This window comes from Grus americana, chromosome 6 (assembly GCF_028858705.1).
Source record: "Grus americana isolate bGruAme1 chromosome 6, bGruAme1.mat, whole genome shotgun sequence".
NCBI lineage: Eukaryota > Metazoa > Chordata > Aves > Gruiformes > Gruidae > Grus > Grus americana.
Window position 1 is genome coordinate 26,069,827 of NC_072857.1, and position 18,562 is coordinate 26,088,388.

Genomic DNA, 18,562 nt, shown 5'->3' on the forward strand with positions numbered 1-18,562 from the left:
GAAGTCCATGTGAAAGAGTTATGGACAAACAATTATGGGGAAATAGTATACATTTACATAGCAAAGGTACTTGTAATAAACACAGCAATCACACCAGACATACAAACTTGAAGACAAACTAACAGAGAAAATGACCAGCTGAAGCTATAATGCATAGTAGCTAGATATGCATGATGTATTTTGAAGACTACTACTTTGAGTGGTTCCAGGAATAAATTCCCCAGATAAATTAGACACTTTGAAACACTGTGCAATTTCAGTAACAGCAGAAATTTAGTTAAATATTAAAATAATATCTACTAAAATAATACATATAATACTAGGATAATATATAGACCAAAACACATCAAAAAGCAAACAGCATATTCACACATCATGAAGTAAGATGGAATGATTGAGGTGAAAGTAAGATTTAAATAATTTTCCTCTAGGCTCTTCAGAAATTTAATTAAACAACAGAACACCACACATACACAATACATAACAAAATCACTTTTCAAACACAAGAAAATCACAGAAACAGAAGACATATTTGTAAGTTTGAAACCCTTCACTGAATCTTGACAATGTTATAAAACATCAATAGTTTTTTTCTAAATGTCTTCATATTTATTTAACTTCTTCACTGAGTAAATGTCTTTACTCAGCTTTCCAAAGCTCTTAAGCAGCCACGGTGATCAATGAAATTAAATAGTGGCCAGAAAATGCAAAGAATGCAGGTATGTGACTGTTCTCTGTCACCTTCTGCATTCTTTTGCAGGGGAGAAGACAAAGCTCCTTTTCATTTATAATCAAGTCAGGAGAGACTAGGATTTGATTAACCAGGTAGATGGTGAGTATGATGCACACAGATATCTGATATTTAGAAGCCTTCTCTACTTTCAAAAGAACTTGTATACCTTTAGCTGGTGGAGCTGCCACTTTCCGTGAAACTGGAACAGGTACTTTCTCTTCTGGTACAGGCTTCTTGGGCACTGCTGGCATTTATATTTTTTTAAAAAAAAAAAAAGTTTATTTTAAAAGATTTTGAATTAATCAAGGTTTATGAACAAAATCAGATGACAAAACACAAATGCAAAGACTTGACATTTCTTCAAGTCAAATAAAAAAGACAGCAAACAATGAACATTACAGCTTGTGTTAGACAATTAGACATTATAAGTATAAATCAGTATTCTGAAACAAGACTTCTCTTGTGTAGCTCTCAAAAATTATATACCTCTTTTTGGTGGAGCCTCCTCTTTTTTAGCAACTGCAACTTTTTCTTCTGTGATAATTTTCCTGTGCACTTCAGTCACTTAAAAATGATAAGAGTAAGAATATTTAATTGCAATATTTGAAATGCAGACATGCATGTTTTTTCTACTTAATCTGATTTTTTTAAAAAAGAAAAAGCTAAGTAAACTACAACAGCAACAAAAATGAGACACTGCAGAAGAGTGTACTTTACAGCCATAGCACAAAAATGGGTAAATAGTCAAAAGAAAGGGGAGATCCAGACAAAGGTTACATATACTAACAAACAAAAGTTTATTTAAGTAAAATGGCTAAACACAAATACTACAAGGCCAAACAAAAAAATCTCCATAGTAACTATATTCTCAGTTTGTTACCTTTGGTTGATGGAGGTTCTTCAACTTCTATCTCAAAAGTGGGCACCCATTCTTCTGCAGGTTCTTAAAAAAGATTGTGCAACTTTAGAAAATTTGATTGATTTCACCAACAGGCACAAGATAAAAGACAAAATAACACATAAATCTCATCAAGACAACACAGGCCACATTGTAGACAAACGGACACAAGTACATGTTTAATGTTGAAGAAATTTGATATAGGAGATATATTTTTTATCAGTATGCTTATATGTTAAAGATGGAATGCAGGAAAAAAAACATTTTTTGCAACAGGAACAAACCACTGGTATACCTCTTGTTGGTGGGGCCTCCATTTTTTTAGGCACAGGGACAGGTACTTTCTCTTTAGGAACTGCTTTCTTATGAACCTCAGGAACTTCAGAAAAATGAATAAGACAAGAAGGAAGATGAGAAAGAATATTAAGGTGCAATATTTGTAATTGTCTACTACATCACAATGTGTTTTACTGAGTTAACACAAGCAACACTTTTCATAGTACAAGATGGAATATGAGACAAACATTCATCACTGGAAGCAGGCACTACCCACGTCAACATGTACAAACAAGACGGTAAGACAAACTTAATCCCCTTGAAGACACATCACCCAGATGAGGAACTGGTTTATACCTTTAACTCCTGGAGCTTCCTTAGGGGGAGCTGGAACTTTTGGTTCAGGGACAACTCTCCTATGCTTCTCAAGCACTTTAAAAGATTACAATACATGGTTTTACAAAGAGGAGCAGTATCACTGTAATATGCACACATTACCTTAATACAAAAAACTACAAATGGAGATAAACATATAGTGACAACATAATTCACATAATGATGAAACAACCAATATTTTGTAATGAAAAGAACAGATACCTTCAGTGGGTGGGGCTTCCTCTCTTTTAGGAACAGTTACCCTCTCCTCTATGTAGTAAGACTCTTCTTCAGTCACTTAAAAGAGAGCAAAATAAAAAAATACTAGAGTTTAAGTATTTGACATCTATTACTGTATTTATGGCCCTAGTAAGCAACAAAGTATTTGTAAGACAAGAATAAGCAGTGTGCTTTACTAACAGACACCTCTCGTATTACAAAATCTACATTCAAACCACCCTACTCCCTCTGAAGCCAACAGAAAAACTCCAGGCAACTTAAATGTAACTGATTTTGAGCTCTCATCCTGTATTTCCATAGAATTTGAAAAAGCTCAGCATTTGAAGTACTAGATCAGCATTTTCCATTCCTCTGTCCACTAGTTCACTAATATCGGAATTTGTTCACTTTGAGAAAGCCTCTCTCTCAAACACTGAGAAAATTCCTCGACTAAAGGCATCCCTTTAAAATATTTTCCAGGTGTCACTTGTAATTGAGTCAATCAGTGTATACTACAATCCTTCATGGCATTATGTTACCACCAATAAACTTACAGGTGGAAACAATTTAGTCATTTTAGGATGAAATGGTCTGAGGAACCAGAGTGCACCATGATATTCTGAAGGAGCTTTACTTCATCCAGGCAACCTGGTGGAAGAGGAACTTCCAACAGAGAATTTTTGTAAAAAACAAAAGGAATGATAATTCTCAACATCCAAGAGATACCTCATTATTTTTACCATACCAAAACAAAATTAACTACTGCACTTTTCAAAACCAAGTAATAGAAATTGTAGACACTTTTAGCATTAAAGTTTATAAGATATGAAATATATTTATATAGTAGAAAATTCATAAAGAAAAGAGTAGATATGAATCCACACTATTTTTGGTACAAAACAAAAATTACTTTTTGCTTCTTCCTACTATTCCTGAATTGTGGTTGTACCTTCAGAAATCTCTTCTCTGTGAATGGAAGTATACACTTCCTCCGCTTCTTCTTCAGCCCATTCTTCAACTGTTGGTTCTTTAAAGAAAATTACTAGGTTTAGTATTTTTGGTGGAGGGAGGGGGGGAGAAGATGAAGATCAGTTCTTACAAGTTCTATATGACAATGACATATGCATACAATACCGAAAGTGCTGTGCACACACATATGTATAATTTGTTCTAAATGATGTGTTTTTTCCATGCTCCATGTACCCAATTGTGTACTGTTGTATCTGTCAAATATCCTTCATTGGTCAACTGTCAGTCCCTCAGAATGCCTCAGCTCCCCAAACCTTCCCATCACAACAGCTCAGGGGAGGGGGGGAAACAACAGTCAAAGAGTTAGAGGTTTCTCCTTGATCCAGCTACATGAAAGTAAGGAGGACAGGAACAAGATGAGAAGGGTTGGTCGAGAATTGAAAGGACAGTCTGGCATGTGCACATGTGACTGTATCAGGGAAAACATCAACTTGTTCTGGGGTAAAAGGTTAATATGCAGGAGACAAACAGAAATTAACACTGCATGTATCCATATGAATATATATTTGCATGTTCATATTTTTGATAGATGATAACTTCCATATCTGCTTTTAAAAACTCATTTATGCTTTTTTAATAGAATAATGTAAATTGTCTTGACTGGCTAATTATTAATGGGATATAAAAATGGTCAAAATGCTGATTTCAGCTGCCTTGAAGCAGATATTTTGTGGAATTATGCTAACTTAAAACTACTGATCTCAACCTTCCCTGAGTATGAGAATGTGAAATAAAAGAGCTGGTGAGATGCTAACACTGCAGACAGAAGTAGTATTGTTATCTGCAGGGCTACAGAGAGCTTTGTAGGGAGTATCACAAATGGATGGTTACAGTCCTAATTAGTGGAGTCTAATCTCAATACTATACACCTATACTTCTTACTATGATTTCATGAGAGCCTGATCCAAAGACCATTGTATTCAGTGGTATGATTTTCCATTCATGTTAATGGGGTGGGATCCTGGCATTCAAGACCGAAATGGTAAATGGCACTCAGGAGGCTCTTAACTGCCTGCAAGTCTGTAAAATGTTCAACACAAAACTCATACAAGATAACCAACACAAAATTTTTGTGTATTTTGACCTTGGTCTTAGAACAACAGACTTGTAGACAAAGCACAAGTTTCTTGCTATTGTCTGTTGATAGTGTACCTTCAGGTGGTGGGATTTCCTCTGGAATGGCAACAGATATTCTTTCTTCTGTAATAAGTACTCTTTCTTCAAACGTGGCTTTCTTCTGCACTTCAGGCACTTTGAAAGATAATAGCATTAAATCTATGCTTTTCTACTTCCATTGTGACAGCTTTGTCACAAAATGCTAAATATAGATTTCCATAGAATTGCTTAAGGGTACTGAGCACATAACACATAACAAAGATTCAATATTTAGAAATAATATTTTTATAAGTATTGCACAACACATACAACATACTTTAATAATTCATTGTCACTAAATTGGAACAGCAGAATTCACAAGGGAAGCACAAATCAATGACTGATAATATAAAACATATAAACAGAAGCTGAGAAACAGCTTTCTTTCATTTTACTGGAAAGCATACCTTTAGCTGGAGGAGCCTCAACTTTTTTAGGAACAGCAGGAGATACTTTTTCTTTAGGGATAGGTTTCTTAGGAACTGCAGGCACTTAAAAAAACATATTTAGTTTTAGGACCTATAAAGTACAAAACTGGCAAAAGCATCATGCAACAGAAATGTATAATTCAAAAAGATTACACATGAACATATTTTGCTTACAAAACACACGAGCTGAGCAAGCTGAGACAAATGTAATGTTCTAAAGACTATAATAAATGATATTACATTGAACAATATTGTACCTTTTGCAGGTGGAGCTTCTTCTACTTTAGGAACATGTGGTATTTTTTCTTCTGGAACTGGTTTCTTAGGTACTTCTGGCACTTCAGAGATATGAATTACAGTAATATTAAGTAACTAAAATTACAGGTGGTTTAAGATTGCATTCATAGCACAGTTATCCACAAAACTGACACAAAAGATGCATAGCTAACATAACTGAAGTACAACTAAAACCAGACTCACTTAACAATCAAAACCAAAATTGGACATAAACAAGATGCTTAAGATAACAAGAAAAGAATGGTATTTATTTAAGTGTACCTTTAGGTGGTGGAGCTTCCTCTCTTTTTGGAACAGCAATTTTTTTCTCTGGGGGAGCTCTCTTAGGCACTTCTGGCACTTAAAAAAGGTAAAATATAAGATAACTGAATTCTATATTTCAAAGATTTACTGGAATATTATAGAATTTCATTAATGCGTTTATAAGACTATCAAGATATACCACATAACACATTAATACACTTAACATAGACAGGTATGAGACAAGAACAACATATATTTAAAAAAAAAATTAAAAATCAAACCAGTCTTTGGAAGCCTATCAAGTGCTTTAAGACCGATTTCTTAATTGAAGAAAGAGCCACTCAAGTAGGTTACCCGGCCTATAAAAACTGTTATATATGCACAGAGAATTATACATAAAAAATTAATTTCTAACACAAACATATTTATGTACAGGCTAACAAACAAACAAAAAAGATATGCAACAGGTACATGTACACTCCATCACTAAGTATACCTTTGGCATGTGGAGGTTGTTCTTTGGGAACAGGAACATGTGCTTTTTCTTCAGGCACAGGTTTTTTAGGCACTTCAGGAACTTTAAAAGTATTAAAATGTGTTTGAGTAATCTTTCTAAGGGTTTTGAGTTTGTCTTAGATGAGAACAGACATACAACATAACACACAAAGACTATATCATATGCTTATATTGAGAAGTGAATAGTAGTTAGGAAAAGAGCACAATAGTACAGGACTGGTTAAAGTCCACATTCAAAAGATGCTGTACCTTTTGCTGGGGGAGCCACCTCTTTTTTAGCAACAGCAACTTTCTTTTCTGGAACAGGTTTCTTAGGGACTTCAGGCACTTTGGAAAACATTATAAAAGTAAGAGAGCTTTAGTTTTTGGACCACTTATCCAGATTTCAGTAATCCAAGATTGCTTTATAGAACATAGTGTCTGCACAAAGAGCTGAGCACTGCAACACAATACAATGCACAACCTTTTGGACATATGTCAGACTATATGAGAAAGACATTATGATACAGTATAAAATTCCAATGCTAACATTTCTGCACTATCACCTTCCATAGCACTCTATCGAAGTAAAAACACCCTACTGTTGTCTGCAAAAGCCACACAATGTAAATACAAACAACAAGGAGAAGATTGTTAGAAAAGAGAAGGGCCAAAGTAGAGACAAATGCAAGCTGTAAGCTATGTTATAGCACAAATGAAAAACTGAAAGTATGGAGATAATGCAAAACCAAAGCCCCATAGAGAGTACATTCATAAATATATTCAAGAAAATGTGAAAAATAATATAACAAAAGACAATTTCTTTGGAGTTTTTTGGGGTTTTTTTGTTTGGTTTTGCTTGTTTGTTTTTCTTTCTTTTTTTTTTTTACTAGGGCAGTAGAAATACCTTTAGCTGGTGGAGCTTCTTTTTTAGGGACAGGAACGGGCTTTCTTTCTTCTGGAACATGCCTCTCTGGTATTTCAGGAACTTTAAAGAGATAGGTGGTGAACACTTAGCAGACAGTAAAAATATTTGGTAAATCACAGTAGGCTACTTTCAACATGCTAGATAAGCAAACACTATATGTTAAAAAATATGCTGTTTTATCAAACAGATACAATATGCTCATCTCAAAAAAAGTGATTCAAAGAATTTAAAGCAGTGATGAAGAAGAATTAGATTTAGAAATGCAGTAGGGCTTGAACTTTTGAGAGTAGAGGCATAGAGAGATGGAAAGATCTCAGTTCTGCTATGCTATCCTTGGTAAAGAGTGGTACAGGCAGATAATGTGAACGTTCAGAAAAATGGAGTGCATGACGGTACAAAGATTTTATTCACCTTCAACGTGAGGGATGTCCAGTTCTGTAGAAATTACTTCTTCTTCTTCTTCTTCCTCCTCCTCCTCTTCGACTTCCTTATGTGCTACAAAATGAATTTTAAAAATATCAGATTTGGAGATAAGAAATATCAATGTCTGTAGTAAATCTGAAAAGCTTTTAAGAAGCTATTATCTGTGTCCAGTACACAAAGGTCACTGAAACACATATGCTAATACGTAAAAAAATTTCATCCAGAAAACCAGCAGCATGTGCACATCTCACAATCAGCTTTGATTAACTACAGATTCAGTTTAAAAATCTTAAATATTGATCAGCCTCTCATTCTAATCAATCTACCTTCAATTGGGTAAACAGCTTCAAAGAATCTTTCTTCAACTGTTTTCTCCTGCTCTGTTGGCTCTTCAAAGAAAAGCATTTAAACAATGTTAAGATAAAATTGTTGAAATGTTGATGTCTTTAATCTAAAGAAATCTGAGGCTACATAACACAATGAACAAAAAGAAGCAATGCATATTGGAAGACAAATATACAATGTGTCTAAATATGTAATTTGCCATACATAAAAATAGATTAAAAGAAATCTAGTAGGATTGAAAGATTGTTTTGATTTGGGTGCAGAGATTTTTGGTTTTGTACATACCTGTGACATATGAATACTCTTCTTCTCTGTGGACAGAAACCGACATCTTTTCTTCTGAAACAGTCCATGTTTCTACTGTCGGTACTTTAAAGATAGGATTTTGCTTTAGTATTTTATATTCTAGATCCACATTAGTGGTAGTCAGCATGTGAGTTTTTATCAAATCTGTATCTGTATTGAACATTTAAGTCTTAGACATATTTAGACAGCCAGTATTCATATTCTAAAATACAAAACACAAAACAAGCATACACATGTAATATTTAGTATCTGTTAAAGACTAAAGACACAGACACCTTTAACCTGAAAATCTGAAATAAGTGCATGCACAGGCTTTTGGAAATAGTATATCAGAAGAATTCTAAAGGCGGTTCTTCTAAGAAATTTTGGGGCACTGAGCCATTATTATATAAGCATTGGCCAGCAGACAGAATAGATGAAGAAAAAGCTAAATCACACTGCAATATCCTATTGGCTGTTTAAACAAGAATCAAAAGGCTAGCCACAAACACATTAAAAACAGACTTTATGAAAGAGAAAAGCATGGTACACATACTATTTAAACACTGAGAGTAGTCACAGCATGACTAATAGGACGGATCCAGGTACATATATACAGGCCCACATATTTACAAGAAGCACAAGAACACACAGGGTGCTGGAAAAAATGTAAACTGCAATTGAAAGATGCTTATCTGTACCTTCCTTTTTCATAACTTTTTCCTCAATGATCATTGGTGTAGGTTTTGGTGGTAGAACTTTCTTGGTAACTGTTGGCATTAAAATTTTGTTACTCAGTCATATATTTAGCAAAGAGATCAAAACAAGTATATAGCTATCTAGCAATGATGTTAAAAAAACAACAAACATAATCTAACTCTAGCTAAGTCAGGCTCCTTGGAACCATGCAAAGCAACAGAAGGAATGTGTTTCCTCCTTTTTATTGCTACCTCCTTAAAGGGGCTGGGTAACTCAGGGCATTTAGTACATGGGTCATATCCTGACATATATTGAATTGTAGCCAACAGATTCCTACTGCAGAATGGTAAATTCTATATAAGTAGAGGTGGTTACCAAGAGAATAAGGATGCATCTTTATTTCATAACCAAACAATTAACCAAAGTAGACAGGTCAAGATGGAAATCTGAGCAAGATGGGGATTTCACATCTTCAGCTTAGAGTGAAACATAGCATTTCACCCTTACTGCCTTTCTTAAAGCATTGGTAGTTAGCATCTGCATTTAGTAATTTCCCTAAAAAGCTTTTCATCTTCCTTTTATACAATTCAGCAGAAGCTTTTATTAGATGTTTCAAAGACTGAAAAATTGATCAGGCCCATGCTAAATGAAGACAAAGCATATGCAGATCAGCTAAGTAACAATAGTCACTACTTTCATGTAAAGATGCCATTAAGGTAATTAAACAGTAGTTACCCTCAGCCCGTTTGACTTTTTCTTCTGCAACCCTCTGAGTGGTTATCTCCACTTTTTCATCAACAGGTTTCTTGACAACTAGAAGTGATTCAGATATATTTATTGTTTAAATCATCTTGCAAATTATTTTCCAGACACAAATCAGGTAGAACTTTGCTGTTTTCTTGTTTAGGATGTTATAAACTTTGCGCACCCTGTGTGTTGTTCAGTGCATTGTTCACTGATGGTGAACAGTGGTGGTAAAAGCACTTGTGAAACAGGTGATCAGGCCCGAGAGATACGTGGTGATCTAAATGGAGGACACTTCTCAGAAGTGCAGTGTTCACTGGCTCAAAAGCACCACCCATGCCCAAGGCTAACATACAATGAGAAGGAAAGATAACTGAAGCTCAGTTTGATTTTGCCAGCAATTCTTGGTTTGCTTCAACCACCATTGCTACTATTCTCTCTCTGCTTCAAAACATGAGGTGGGAGAAAAGGAAGGGTTGCCATGAGCCTTGCTCATGTCACTGTCCAACATAAAGGCAATTGTCTCCTTTTCAAAGAAATGTGAATCACCACCATAGCTCAGCGTGAAGGAGATACATGACAGATCTTAATCTGCATGTTCCTGTTAGTTTTGCAGGAAAGTCATACCTTTACGGACTGTTACTTCTTTCTTTTCCTTCTTTTCAGCCGTAATTGCTGGTGGTTTTCGCTCAGGCACAGGCTTCTTAGGAACTTCAACTGCTTTAAAAATAATAACATCACTTAATGATGAAAACTGCATTGTCTAAGGGCTCTATACACACAAAAGTTATTAGTTATGCCATTATAAGTTTATGAAGTTGAAAAACAGACACAGAGTTTTGGAGATCCAATTGTTGCATTAAAATTGTCTGCTTATTTCCAAGTTTGATGGTTACTCATAAGAGCCAAATTCTGTTCCTAGAGGCATACATGTTACTACTACCCAAGACAGTTAAAGCATGTAAGGAATTGCAAAATACAGCTATAAACATCAAGCAATTAATGCGTGAAACATTTAACCTGAATCAACTTTATCTAGAATACATGAAAATGATAGAAGAAATAGCCAAGACAACTAAAAATTACACATATCCTTGCAAACCTCTAACTGGTGTTAGGTCTTAAAGATGTCCCAATCTGCTAAATCCATTGCCAACCAAATTATAGTGTATCAATTTCTACCCACCTCTATACCTTGCCATACTAGAATCCTTGTCTTATTATCAAGTGCCAGTTAAAACTTGGCAGCATATTAAGGTTCAAGGTTATTGTAACAACAACAACAAAATAAAAAATTCTGACTGTCTCAAAATTTTTGGGCCTTAATAATAAATATGACAAAAGAGAAGAAATAAAATGGTATGATAATTAAAATACCTTCTTCATGAATGACTCGTTTTTCTTCATAAGTCACTTCTCTTTTCTCATAAGCTTCTTCCCATTCCTCTTCCCCTTCGTCATAGCCTTCTTCCTTGACATAATAGTCATGGTCTTCTCCATAATCTTCTTCCCATTCTTCATAAGTTTCTTTGGGCTTTTCCTGTATTTCCTTCTTTTCTTCATGAATCTCCTCTCTCCTTGCCATGGATGTTATTTTGATCTCTTTGGGCTTTTCTGGCAGCACCGCAGGAACTTAAAAAAAATAATAAAATAGATTATTCATATCATAGCCTGGAATTTGCAAGGTGTATTGGATGTTCACAGTTAATGAAATGATTTCACCGTCACAGACAGTTTAAAGAAGTAACTATTTTTTTAGCAGTCCTAATCAGCTTGGATTTTAAATATGTAGGTTTTTAACATGAGGAAAAAAAAAATCAAACAGATTTGATTGATTCAAGGTAATTCAAAACAAATTGCCTTGTTTCCACAAGGTAATTTTACTATTTTTAAAAAAGTTTTCTTAAAAAAAGGAAAAACGTTACCTTTAGGTGGTGGGATTTCTTCAGGACCTTTTTTAACCACCTTTTTGGAGACTTTCTTTACTGGAACCTTTTTTTCTGCTTAAAAACAACATATTTTAAAATTCAAATAAATAAAAAAATCCCAGTCATAATGAAACATGTACACACCGTCCAAATACTGTAAGTATTCTTACCTGGCTTTTTCTCCTCTGGTGGTGGAACAAGAGGGAGAAGAATAGGAATAGGGGCAGCTTGTAGGAAAAATAAAATATTCAGAATAAAATGTGAGTATGGTGTTTCCTCGTAAATGAAGAAAAATCCTACTGCATTTCAAAAGTAGATGAGATGGTTTTATTGCAGCTGCAGAACAAAAGCAAACATGGTGCTCGTTCTGAGAGTTTACCATAGCTGGAAGAATATATTTTGAGTGGGAATCCCCAGCCTACCTTTATTTGAACCCTGACCCTTCTCAGCTTTATATCTTCTTTACTGCCAACACTCTCCTATCTTTAGTAATTCATCTAAATATCAAATCTTTCCCCTCCTGCTGCCACTGCAAGCATTTACTAAATTATCCTGGAAATAAAACCAAGAAAATTGAACTGATAGGAAAACAAGATGGAAATTACAAACTCTTCTTAAGAGAAAAGGCTTCATTCCTACTACTACCTGTGTATAGTTTTCACCTTCCACAAAGCAAAACAAACATACCCAAGCCAAGCCTTGCTTATATCATGTTTGTATAGAGATAATTAACTAGATCTTATCACTGTCTAAGATTTTTCTCTCAGGTTCCCATTGACCTGCTGCTTCAGTGCAGATATAAGACAGCACTATGGAATAAGTATAGTTTGTTACCCTACCTTCAGCTGGTTTTTGAGGTGGAACTGCAACCTTGGCATCAGGAACATCTAGGAAATAATAAAATTAGATTGAATATGCTGTCCTCAAGAATAGTAGTGCATGGTGCTTTCGGTTCCAGCATACAAGGACTGTACCTTGCTCCTCAAGAATAAACTAGCTGACCAATAGATAAATAACTGCATTAATCTTTCAGTCTGGTCAGACTTTACACTGTTTAATTTTATTTCTCAATAATTCTTGCATCATTTTGGAGTAGACTCTTAAGAACATTCAGAAATGTTCTTGGTTATTTTTTTCAGTTGTGCAGAGGACATCAAATCTATTCGTTGGTAACTCTTCATTGTTCTATTTCTCAGTCATTCAAACAAAAATAAACGTTTGTGTTTTAGAGAATGTGGTTTCCCATATTGTACAAAATAGGACCCCAGACACAATAATATCACTGATTTTGGAGTTACCACAGTATTCATTGCCATTTATGAGAATAAATAGTTCCTCATATGTATGCATGCATGAGGAATATTTTTTCAAGGTGTAGGTTTGATTTACTATAACCAGGAAAAAAGGATCTGAAAGCAAAAATAAAGCAGAGCAATGCACTAAATCTATGACAGAGTATAGACATGATCTTGCGCCAGTCTTGTTCATGATCTTTACCTGGTGGCTTCAACTCCAGTTTGATTTCTGCAAAAGAATATTAGATTTCATTTAGGACTATTTATTTTTTCAGAATCATGTTTCAAACTTACAAATTTTCAGATGGTTATAATCACAAGCTTGTTTAGCAAATTCACTAACCTTTGGTTACCAGATAGAGTTCTGCAGTGCTTCTTGCTTCTCCTCTTGGTTCAAGACGAGCAATTACAGAATATACACCTGCAGTAGCCAAGAATGTTGATATTTATATGCCTTTATCATTAAAAAATGAGACAACAAAATCAGATCAAAGAATGGCATCAGCACAAACATTGCATGCATTTTTACCTTCATCTTCTGCAGTAACATTGTGAATAGTCATATAATGACAGCGACCTTCACTTCTGAAGCTGTACTTGGGACTCTCTCTCAGTTCAGTGGGACCTTTATACCATGTCACAACTGCATCATCAAAAGACACCTCGCACTCAAAGGTTGCAGACTGGTGTTCACTCACTACAATGTTCTGTATGCTCTTTGTGAACTGAATTGGTTCTGCTGTTTTTAGAAACAAAAAATATATCAATTGTTATGCACCACCAAGCCATTCAGCTTATCCAATTCCTTCTCATTGTTTTCATAACAACAGTTACATTATAATAAGAGATAATAACAGATCTTGAAAAAGTAGAGTAAGACAAAGCGATTCCATCTTCTATGAAGTTTTCTATGTAAGAATGAAGATTAGAAGACATAAGAGTACAACTATAACAAGACTGCTGTGCAGATAAATTATACAAGAGAAGCCATTAAGGAAATTAAAGATAAAGAATAATTAAGAAAAAGAGGAAATCCAAGGAAAATATAAGAGTATGAGAGAAAAAGAAAATAAAAGTAAGCAAAACTTCAGATTGTTTGAGGGACAGGGGACATTAGTAACGATGATTTAGTTAAACATACTAATTTACACAAGTTTGTCACATATTTTTCTGAGAGAAAGGACAGCAAAATTTCTTTTTTAGTCGGTTTCCAAGTTTGGGAATATCTCTTTAAGAAATTCCTTTTATTTTCATTTGTTCTGTTAATGGAACATCCAAAAAATGTTTATCACTACTGTAATAAAGAGATTCTATATCTGTTTACAAACCTTCAATGGCCAGATCTGCTGTTGTTTCTAGATTGTCAAGCTTGCAGGTATACTGTCCCTGGTCTTCTGTTCTAACATCCTTGATGATGAGTTTGTGTACTTTGTCAGAGACTTGTGTTGAATATCTCCCTCCTATCTTAATGGGTCTCCCATTTCTATACCACTGAGACTTGGCATTTGGGATGGAGAACTGACAAGACAGCGTGCATGTGTTTCCTTCCTTGAAAGTAGTGTCATGAAGATGCCGTTCAACTGCAGGTTCTATTAGCATGTTAAAACATAGATTTTTAGCAGACGTCAGACAGTAGAATAATTAAAGTGTAAATTAATTCTAAGACACACTTCAAAAGTACACTTACCGATCACAGTTAGCCTGGCACTGGCAATGTGTGGTCCACAGACTATTCTGAAATTTCCCTGATCTTCAAGTTGGCAGTTCCTGATTCTCAGTATGTGGCGATCACCTTCAATTCTAATTTCATATTTGTCATTGGAGTCCAGTTTCTGGGTTCCCTTGTACCATGAAAGTTTAATTTCTGGATAGTTAATTTTAATCTCACATTCAAAGATAGCATCCTCATCTGTTAAAACCGTCTGATTTTCAATGTCTCTGATCAGAGTAATTGGCTGAAAAATATTAGTTTAAATTAGTTTCACGTTCTCTGTTATGGGTTTGAATATTTCACAAATCAGTCCAAAAACGTTACCTCTGTCTGTGAGAGTCGTTGCTGAATAAAAGCTACAAGTTCATCAAACTCCTGATCTTCTCTTTGAGCTTTTTCTGTGAGCTCAATTTCCTGTAAAAAGGCAGAATGTACTCAAAGACTAAAGGATACTAAATGTCAAGCTGTCATGTTTACCCAACATAGAATTAGTTCCTACATCAATTTTTCTGTAACGCTACTGTAACTAGTGTATCTTCCCATCTTAAAAATTGCAGCCAAGTGGTGAAGACAGAACATACTTGGCAAGAAGGCCCATTCCTTCTTCTTTGGTTGAGCATGCAAGAAATTGAGAACTGTCAGTAAAAGATCTAAAGAGGAACAAGAAATTCCTGCACACACAGTAACATCAGAGCGTGGACACCAAGTCTGTTCAAAGGAACCGTGTTACTCCTAACAAAGCCAGTGCTGCAGTCACACTGTATCTTACCAATCTATGGCTTTCTTCTGCTTGGGTTTGCTTTAGTAACTCAAAGGCTTGCAGAAGGCCACGGAAATCTGTAATTCCATACATGCGAGCATATTTCTCATATTCTTTGGGATCTACGTTTTTGAGAAGTTCCAAGATATCAATAGGTTGCTCTTCCTCTTCTTTCCTTTTTGTTGGAGTGCTATTCAAATCAATGACATAAGTTAAATATAATGTTAAATATACAATGTTTCATTCCTAGAAAATTGTTCACTGAAAAAATGGATCAGTTTAGAGCTGCCCTGTGCAGTGGAATCCTCTAGTTTAGTCAAGTTAGGTGCTTCTATTTTTAGTACAGTTATTCATATTTAACAAATATTAAAAAATTGTATCTTGATCTGAGATATATAATAAAAAAATGTTTCTTCTGTGTTGATGGCAAATTAATCTATGAAAACTTTCTATATACCTTTTTAGTTTTGCCCTGAGATCCCCTTCAACAACTTCTTTCTTTCTTTCTTCAACTTGTAGATTTACACTCCTCTCAATTTCACCATGTTGGTTAAAAGCTACACATTTGTACATGCCAGAATCAGTTTTTATTGCATCCTTTATTTCTAGTTTGGCTTCATCTCCTCTCTGCTGAATTATAATGCGACCTCCCTGGTTGAGTTGCCTCCATTTTCCCTTCAGCCATTTAACATTTGGAATTGGGTCTCCTCCAACTTTTGCAATAAATGTTGCAACAGTCTCTGCAGAAAGATGCAAATGAGGAAGCTAAGTCTTTCCTGCTCTCTGTGACAGTAGAACATAATCTCAAACAGAAGGTATAGGCAAATAGAAGACAATGTACTTTGAAAAGAATTCTTACTTTCCATGACTTTGATACTCTGAGGCTCTGACACAAAATAAAGTTTTCCTTCCAATTCTGCTTTCTTAGCTGCTGGTACAGCTGCTGGTTTTTCTAAAAGAACAGAGTCAAACAATTAAAAAAGATGTGTTCATGTAATAGCTTATGTTCATGTGTGATGATGCTTCCAAAGGAATTGTAAAAAAGGAATTAATGGCAGAGATGGAACAAAATATTATGCAAGAAATAAAAATGCAAAATACTTTCATATTGTTTAAATTTACTTGTACTTTACTTTCCAGATGATACTGAATACTGTGGGAAGCATTGTGCTGCTCATTAACTTCATTCAGGTCATTTACATTCTGCATGGATGAAAATTCATAGATGGACATGCAAATAAGAAGCCTCATATTCTAAAATGGGTCAGTTTTTAGTCTTTTCTTTCTATTTCTGGAAATTTCAACCTCAGAGTTACTTGTATTTTTTATCAGTGATCTACGAAATTCTTTTTTTTATTATTTCTTTTGTGTATTTCTTAGCCTTGCAGCAACCCATGCAGTGAAAAAGATACTATTTCTACATATTATTGAACTCTTATGTCTTTTATGCAATGGTAAGGCAAGAGCTACATGGAAGGACCCATGCTTAGACAATATTTGCTTACAGCTAAAAGGCCAAAATGTCTTAGAGTTGTAACAGTTCTGAAGCAATTAGCCTCTAAGGCCACAAGCTCAATCAAATTCCTTTTGTATTCTCCTTTAACAAACACCACTGTTCCCATCCTTTCCATAAAATATGCATGTCCAAGTAATTTCACTCATTTAGCTTGCTTTTTTTTTTTAAATTCAGTGTTTAGATTTAGAAACTAAATTCTTAATCTTATTTCTTAATCTTAATTTAAAATAGAAACTAAATTCTTAATAGTAGAATATATTGATTTTACATTGGCCTCCCACTGTTTATGTCACTATTTATATATAAATTATTGTTAAATACACTGTCTTCCCAGACTGTACAGAACTAAAAGATACTAACTTTTTGCTATTACATTATTAGCATTTTTGTTCCACAGGAAACAAAGCAGGATGGAATTTTGTTTTAAAAATCTTCATCATATGCCTCGATTTTCTCCATGTTACTGTACCTTTAACTGTCACTTTAGATTTGCAAGTATCAGTGCCAGCTGCATTTGAAGCTTTGCATACGTATTCTCCTGAATCAGATTTGGTAACTGCAACAAGTTCCAGCAGAGCTACTCCATTAGCAAAGCTGAAGTTGCATCTGTCTGAAGCTCTTATTTCTCTCCCTGCCTTCAGCCACTGAATCCGGATTGGCTGAGATCCTTGGACGTGGCAACTGAGCTGTAGGGTATCACCTTCTGCTGCTGCTGCTGGCTGAAGGGGCTGGTCAAAAACTGGAGGCTTTGTAGGTTCTGGAATATGAAAATGCTTGAGTGAATACTCAAGGAAGGAAAGTATGATTAAGAATCTAAGAGAAAAAGAGATCGTGTGGTTCTTAAGATGACAATGGCAAGGAATGAAGGAATATAAACAGAAGTGTGAGAATGTCAATCATAGTTTTAGAAAATGGAATCAACAGCAAGAGAGTATGTTTTCTATGCAAATGTGCAAGAAATATCTTTTATCCACGCAGCACGGACATACACATGCAAAAAATAGTATAAGAACTAAAGCACTGCTACTAGGCTGCAAAACTATTTAAGCACCTTTAAAGAAACAAATATGCAATCTCCTGCAAGAGTATTATGATGAAGTGCCATGCTGCCACAACACACTGTTGAGGCTGTCCAAGCTTTGATGTAATTGCACAGAAAAACTGTGATTCCATGAAAAGAGAATGATTAAAAATTCAACAGAAATGTCACATACAGATTTTAATGTCCAGTTTAGATCAGTTGTAGCAAATAGTGAAAAAGTAGAAAAGCCCCTCCCTGAAAAATATTGTTAAATCACAAAATTAAAAGAATTCCTTGATTTTTGTGGTTTAATTTAGTTTTATCTTGTCCATCTCAGGACAAATTACTGCTGTTAAGGTAAGTAAAACCAGCTCATAAGATAGAAGATGTATATTTGCAGCTAACATACAACAAAGAAAAGTAAGAAACAAAGAAAAATAAGACTTCAACTAACCTCTGATAACAACAGATGATGTACACAACACAGTTCCTGCTTCATTGGACACTTTACAGGTATATAAACCAGCATCTGATTGCTCTATGCTCTTTATATGCAAAAGTAAGGTATTGTTTTTGAAAGATATTTCACAATGAGGGTTTGAATGAACTTCCTGATTGTTTTTATACCAAGCAACAGTCAAAGGCTGAGAGCCGGAAACACGGCCCTCAAGTTTAAGTTCATTCCCTTCTGTTTCTTCTACTGCTTCAGATAGTTTCTTAGTAAAAGTAGGTGGAGTTTTTCGTTCTGGAAAAAAAAGA

At 34.8% G+C, this 18,562-nt stretch overlaps 1 protein-coding gene across 1 annotated transcript in view; it reads right to left on the bottom strand.

The window, feature by feature from the left end:
- Positions 1 to 18,562, bottom strand: part of TTN (titin) — a 243,157-nt gene that overhangs the window by 142,030 nt on the left and 82,565 nt on the right. Inside the window, exons 96-130 of the mRNA XM_054830237.1 lie at positions 18,258 to 18,548; positions 17,252 to 17,539; positions 16,126 to 16,218; positions 15,724 to 16,006; positions 15,276 to 15,456; positions 14,831 to 14,920; positions 14,483 to 14,750; positions 14,124 to 14,384; positions 13,325 to 13,534; positions 13,139 to 13,216; positions 12,998 to 13,024; positions 12,340 to 12,387; positions 11,671 to 11,727; positions 11,498 to 11,575; positions 10,950 to 11,204; positions 10,200 to 10,292; positions 9,564 to 9,641; positions 8,831 to 8,899; positions 8,130 to 8,213; positions 7,826 to 7,888; positions 7,488 to 7,571; positions 7,056 to 7,136; positions 6,419 to 6,496; positions 6,150 to 6,230; positions 5,672 to 5,749; positions 5,371 to 5,451; positions 5,093 to 5,176; positions 4,683 to 4,781; positions 3,451 to 3,528; positions 2,505 to 2,579; positions 2,265 to 2,339; positions 1,927 to 2,010; positions 1,614 to 1,676; positions 1,220 to 1,297; positions 900 to 977 (exon numbers count right to left, since the gene is read on the bottom strand). Coding sequence (XP_054686212.1) covers positions 900 to 977; positions 1,220 to 1,297; positions 1,614 to 1,676; positions 1,927 to 2,010; positions 2,265 to 2,339; positions 2,505 to 2,579; positions 3,451 to 3,528; positions 4,683 to 4,781; positions 5,093 to 5,176; positions 5,371 to 5,451; positions 5,672 to 5,749; positions 6,150 to 6,230; positions 6,419 to 6,496; positions 7,056 to 7,136; positions 7,488 to 7,571; positions 7,826 to 7,888; positions 8,130 to 8,213; positions 8,831 to 8,899; positions 9,564 to 9,641; positions 10,200 to 10,292; positions 10,950 to 11,204; positions 11,498 to 11,575; positions 11,671 to 11,727; positions 12,340 to 12,387; positions 12,998 to 13,024; positions 13,139 to 13,216; positions 13,325 to 13,534; positions 14,124 to 14,384; positions 14,483 to 14,750; positions 14,831 to 14,920; positions 15,276 to 15,456; positions 15,724 to 16,006; positions 16,126 to 16,218; positions 17,252 to 17,539; positions 18,258 to 18,548 — 4,092 coding nt within the window. The remainder of the gene's footprint in view (positions 1 to 899; positions 978 to 1,219; positions 1,298 to 1,613; positions 1,677 to 1,926; positions 2,011 to 2,264; positions 2,340 to 2,504; positions 2,580 to 3,450; positions 3,529 to 4,682; positions 4,782 to 5,092; positions 5,177 to 5,370; positions 5,452 to 5,671; positions 5,750 to 6,149; positions 6,231 to 6,418; positions 6,497 to 7,055; positions 7,137 to 7,487; positions 7,572 to 7,825; positions 7,889 to 8,129; positions 8,214 to 8,830; positions 8,900 to 9,563; positions 9,642 to 10,199; positions 10,293 to 10,949; positions 11,205 to 11,497; positions 11,576 to 11,670; positions 11,728 to 12,339; positions 12,388 to 12,997; positions 13,025 to 13,138; positions 13,217 to 13,324; positions 13,535 to 14,123; positions 14,385 to 14,482; positions 14,751 to 14,830; positions 14,921 to 15,275; positions 15,457 to 15,723; positions 16,007 to 16,125; positions 16,219 to 17,251; positions 17,540 to 18,257; positions 18,549 to 18,562) is intronic.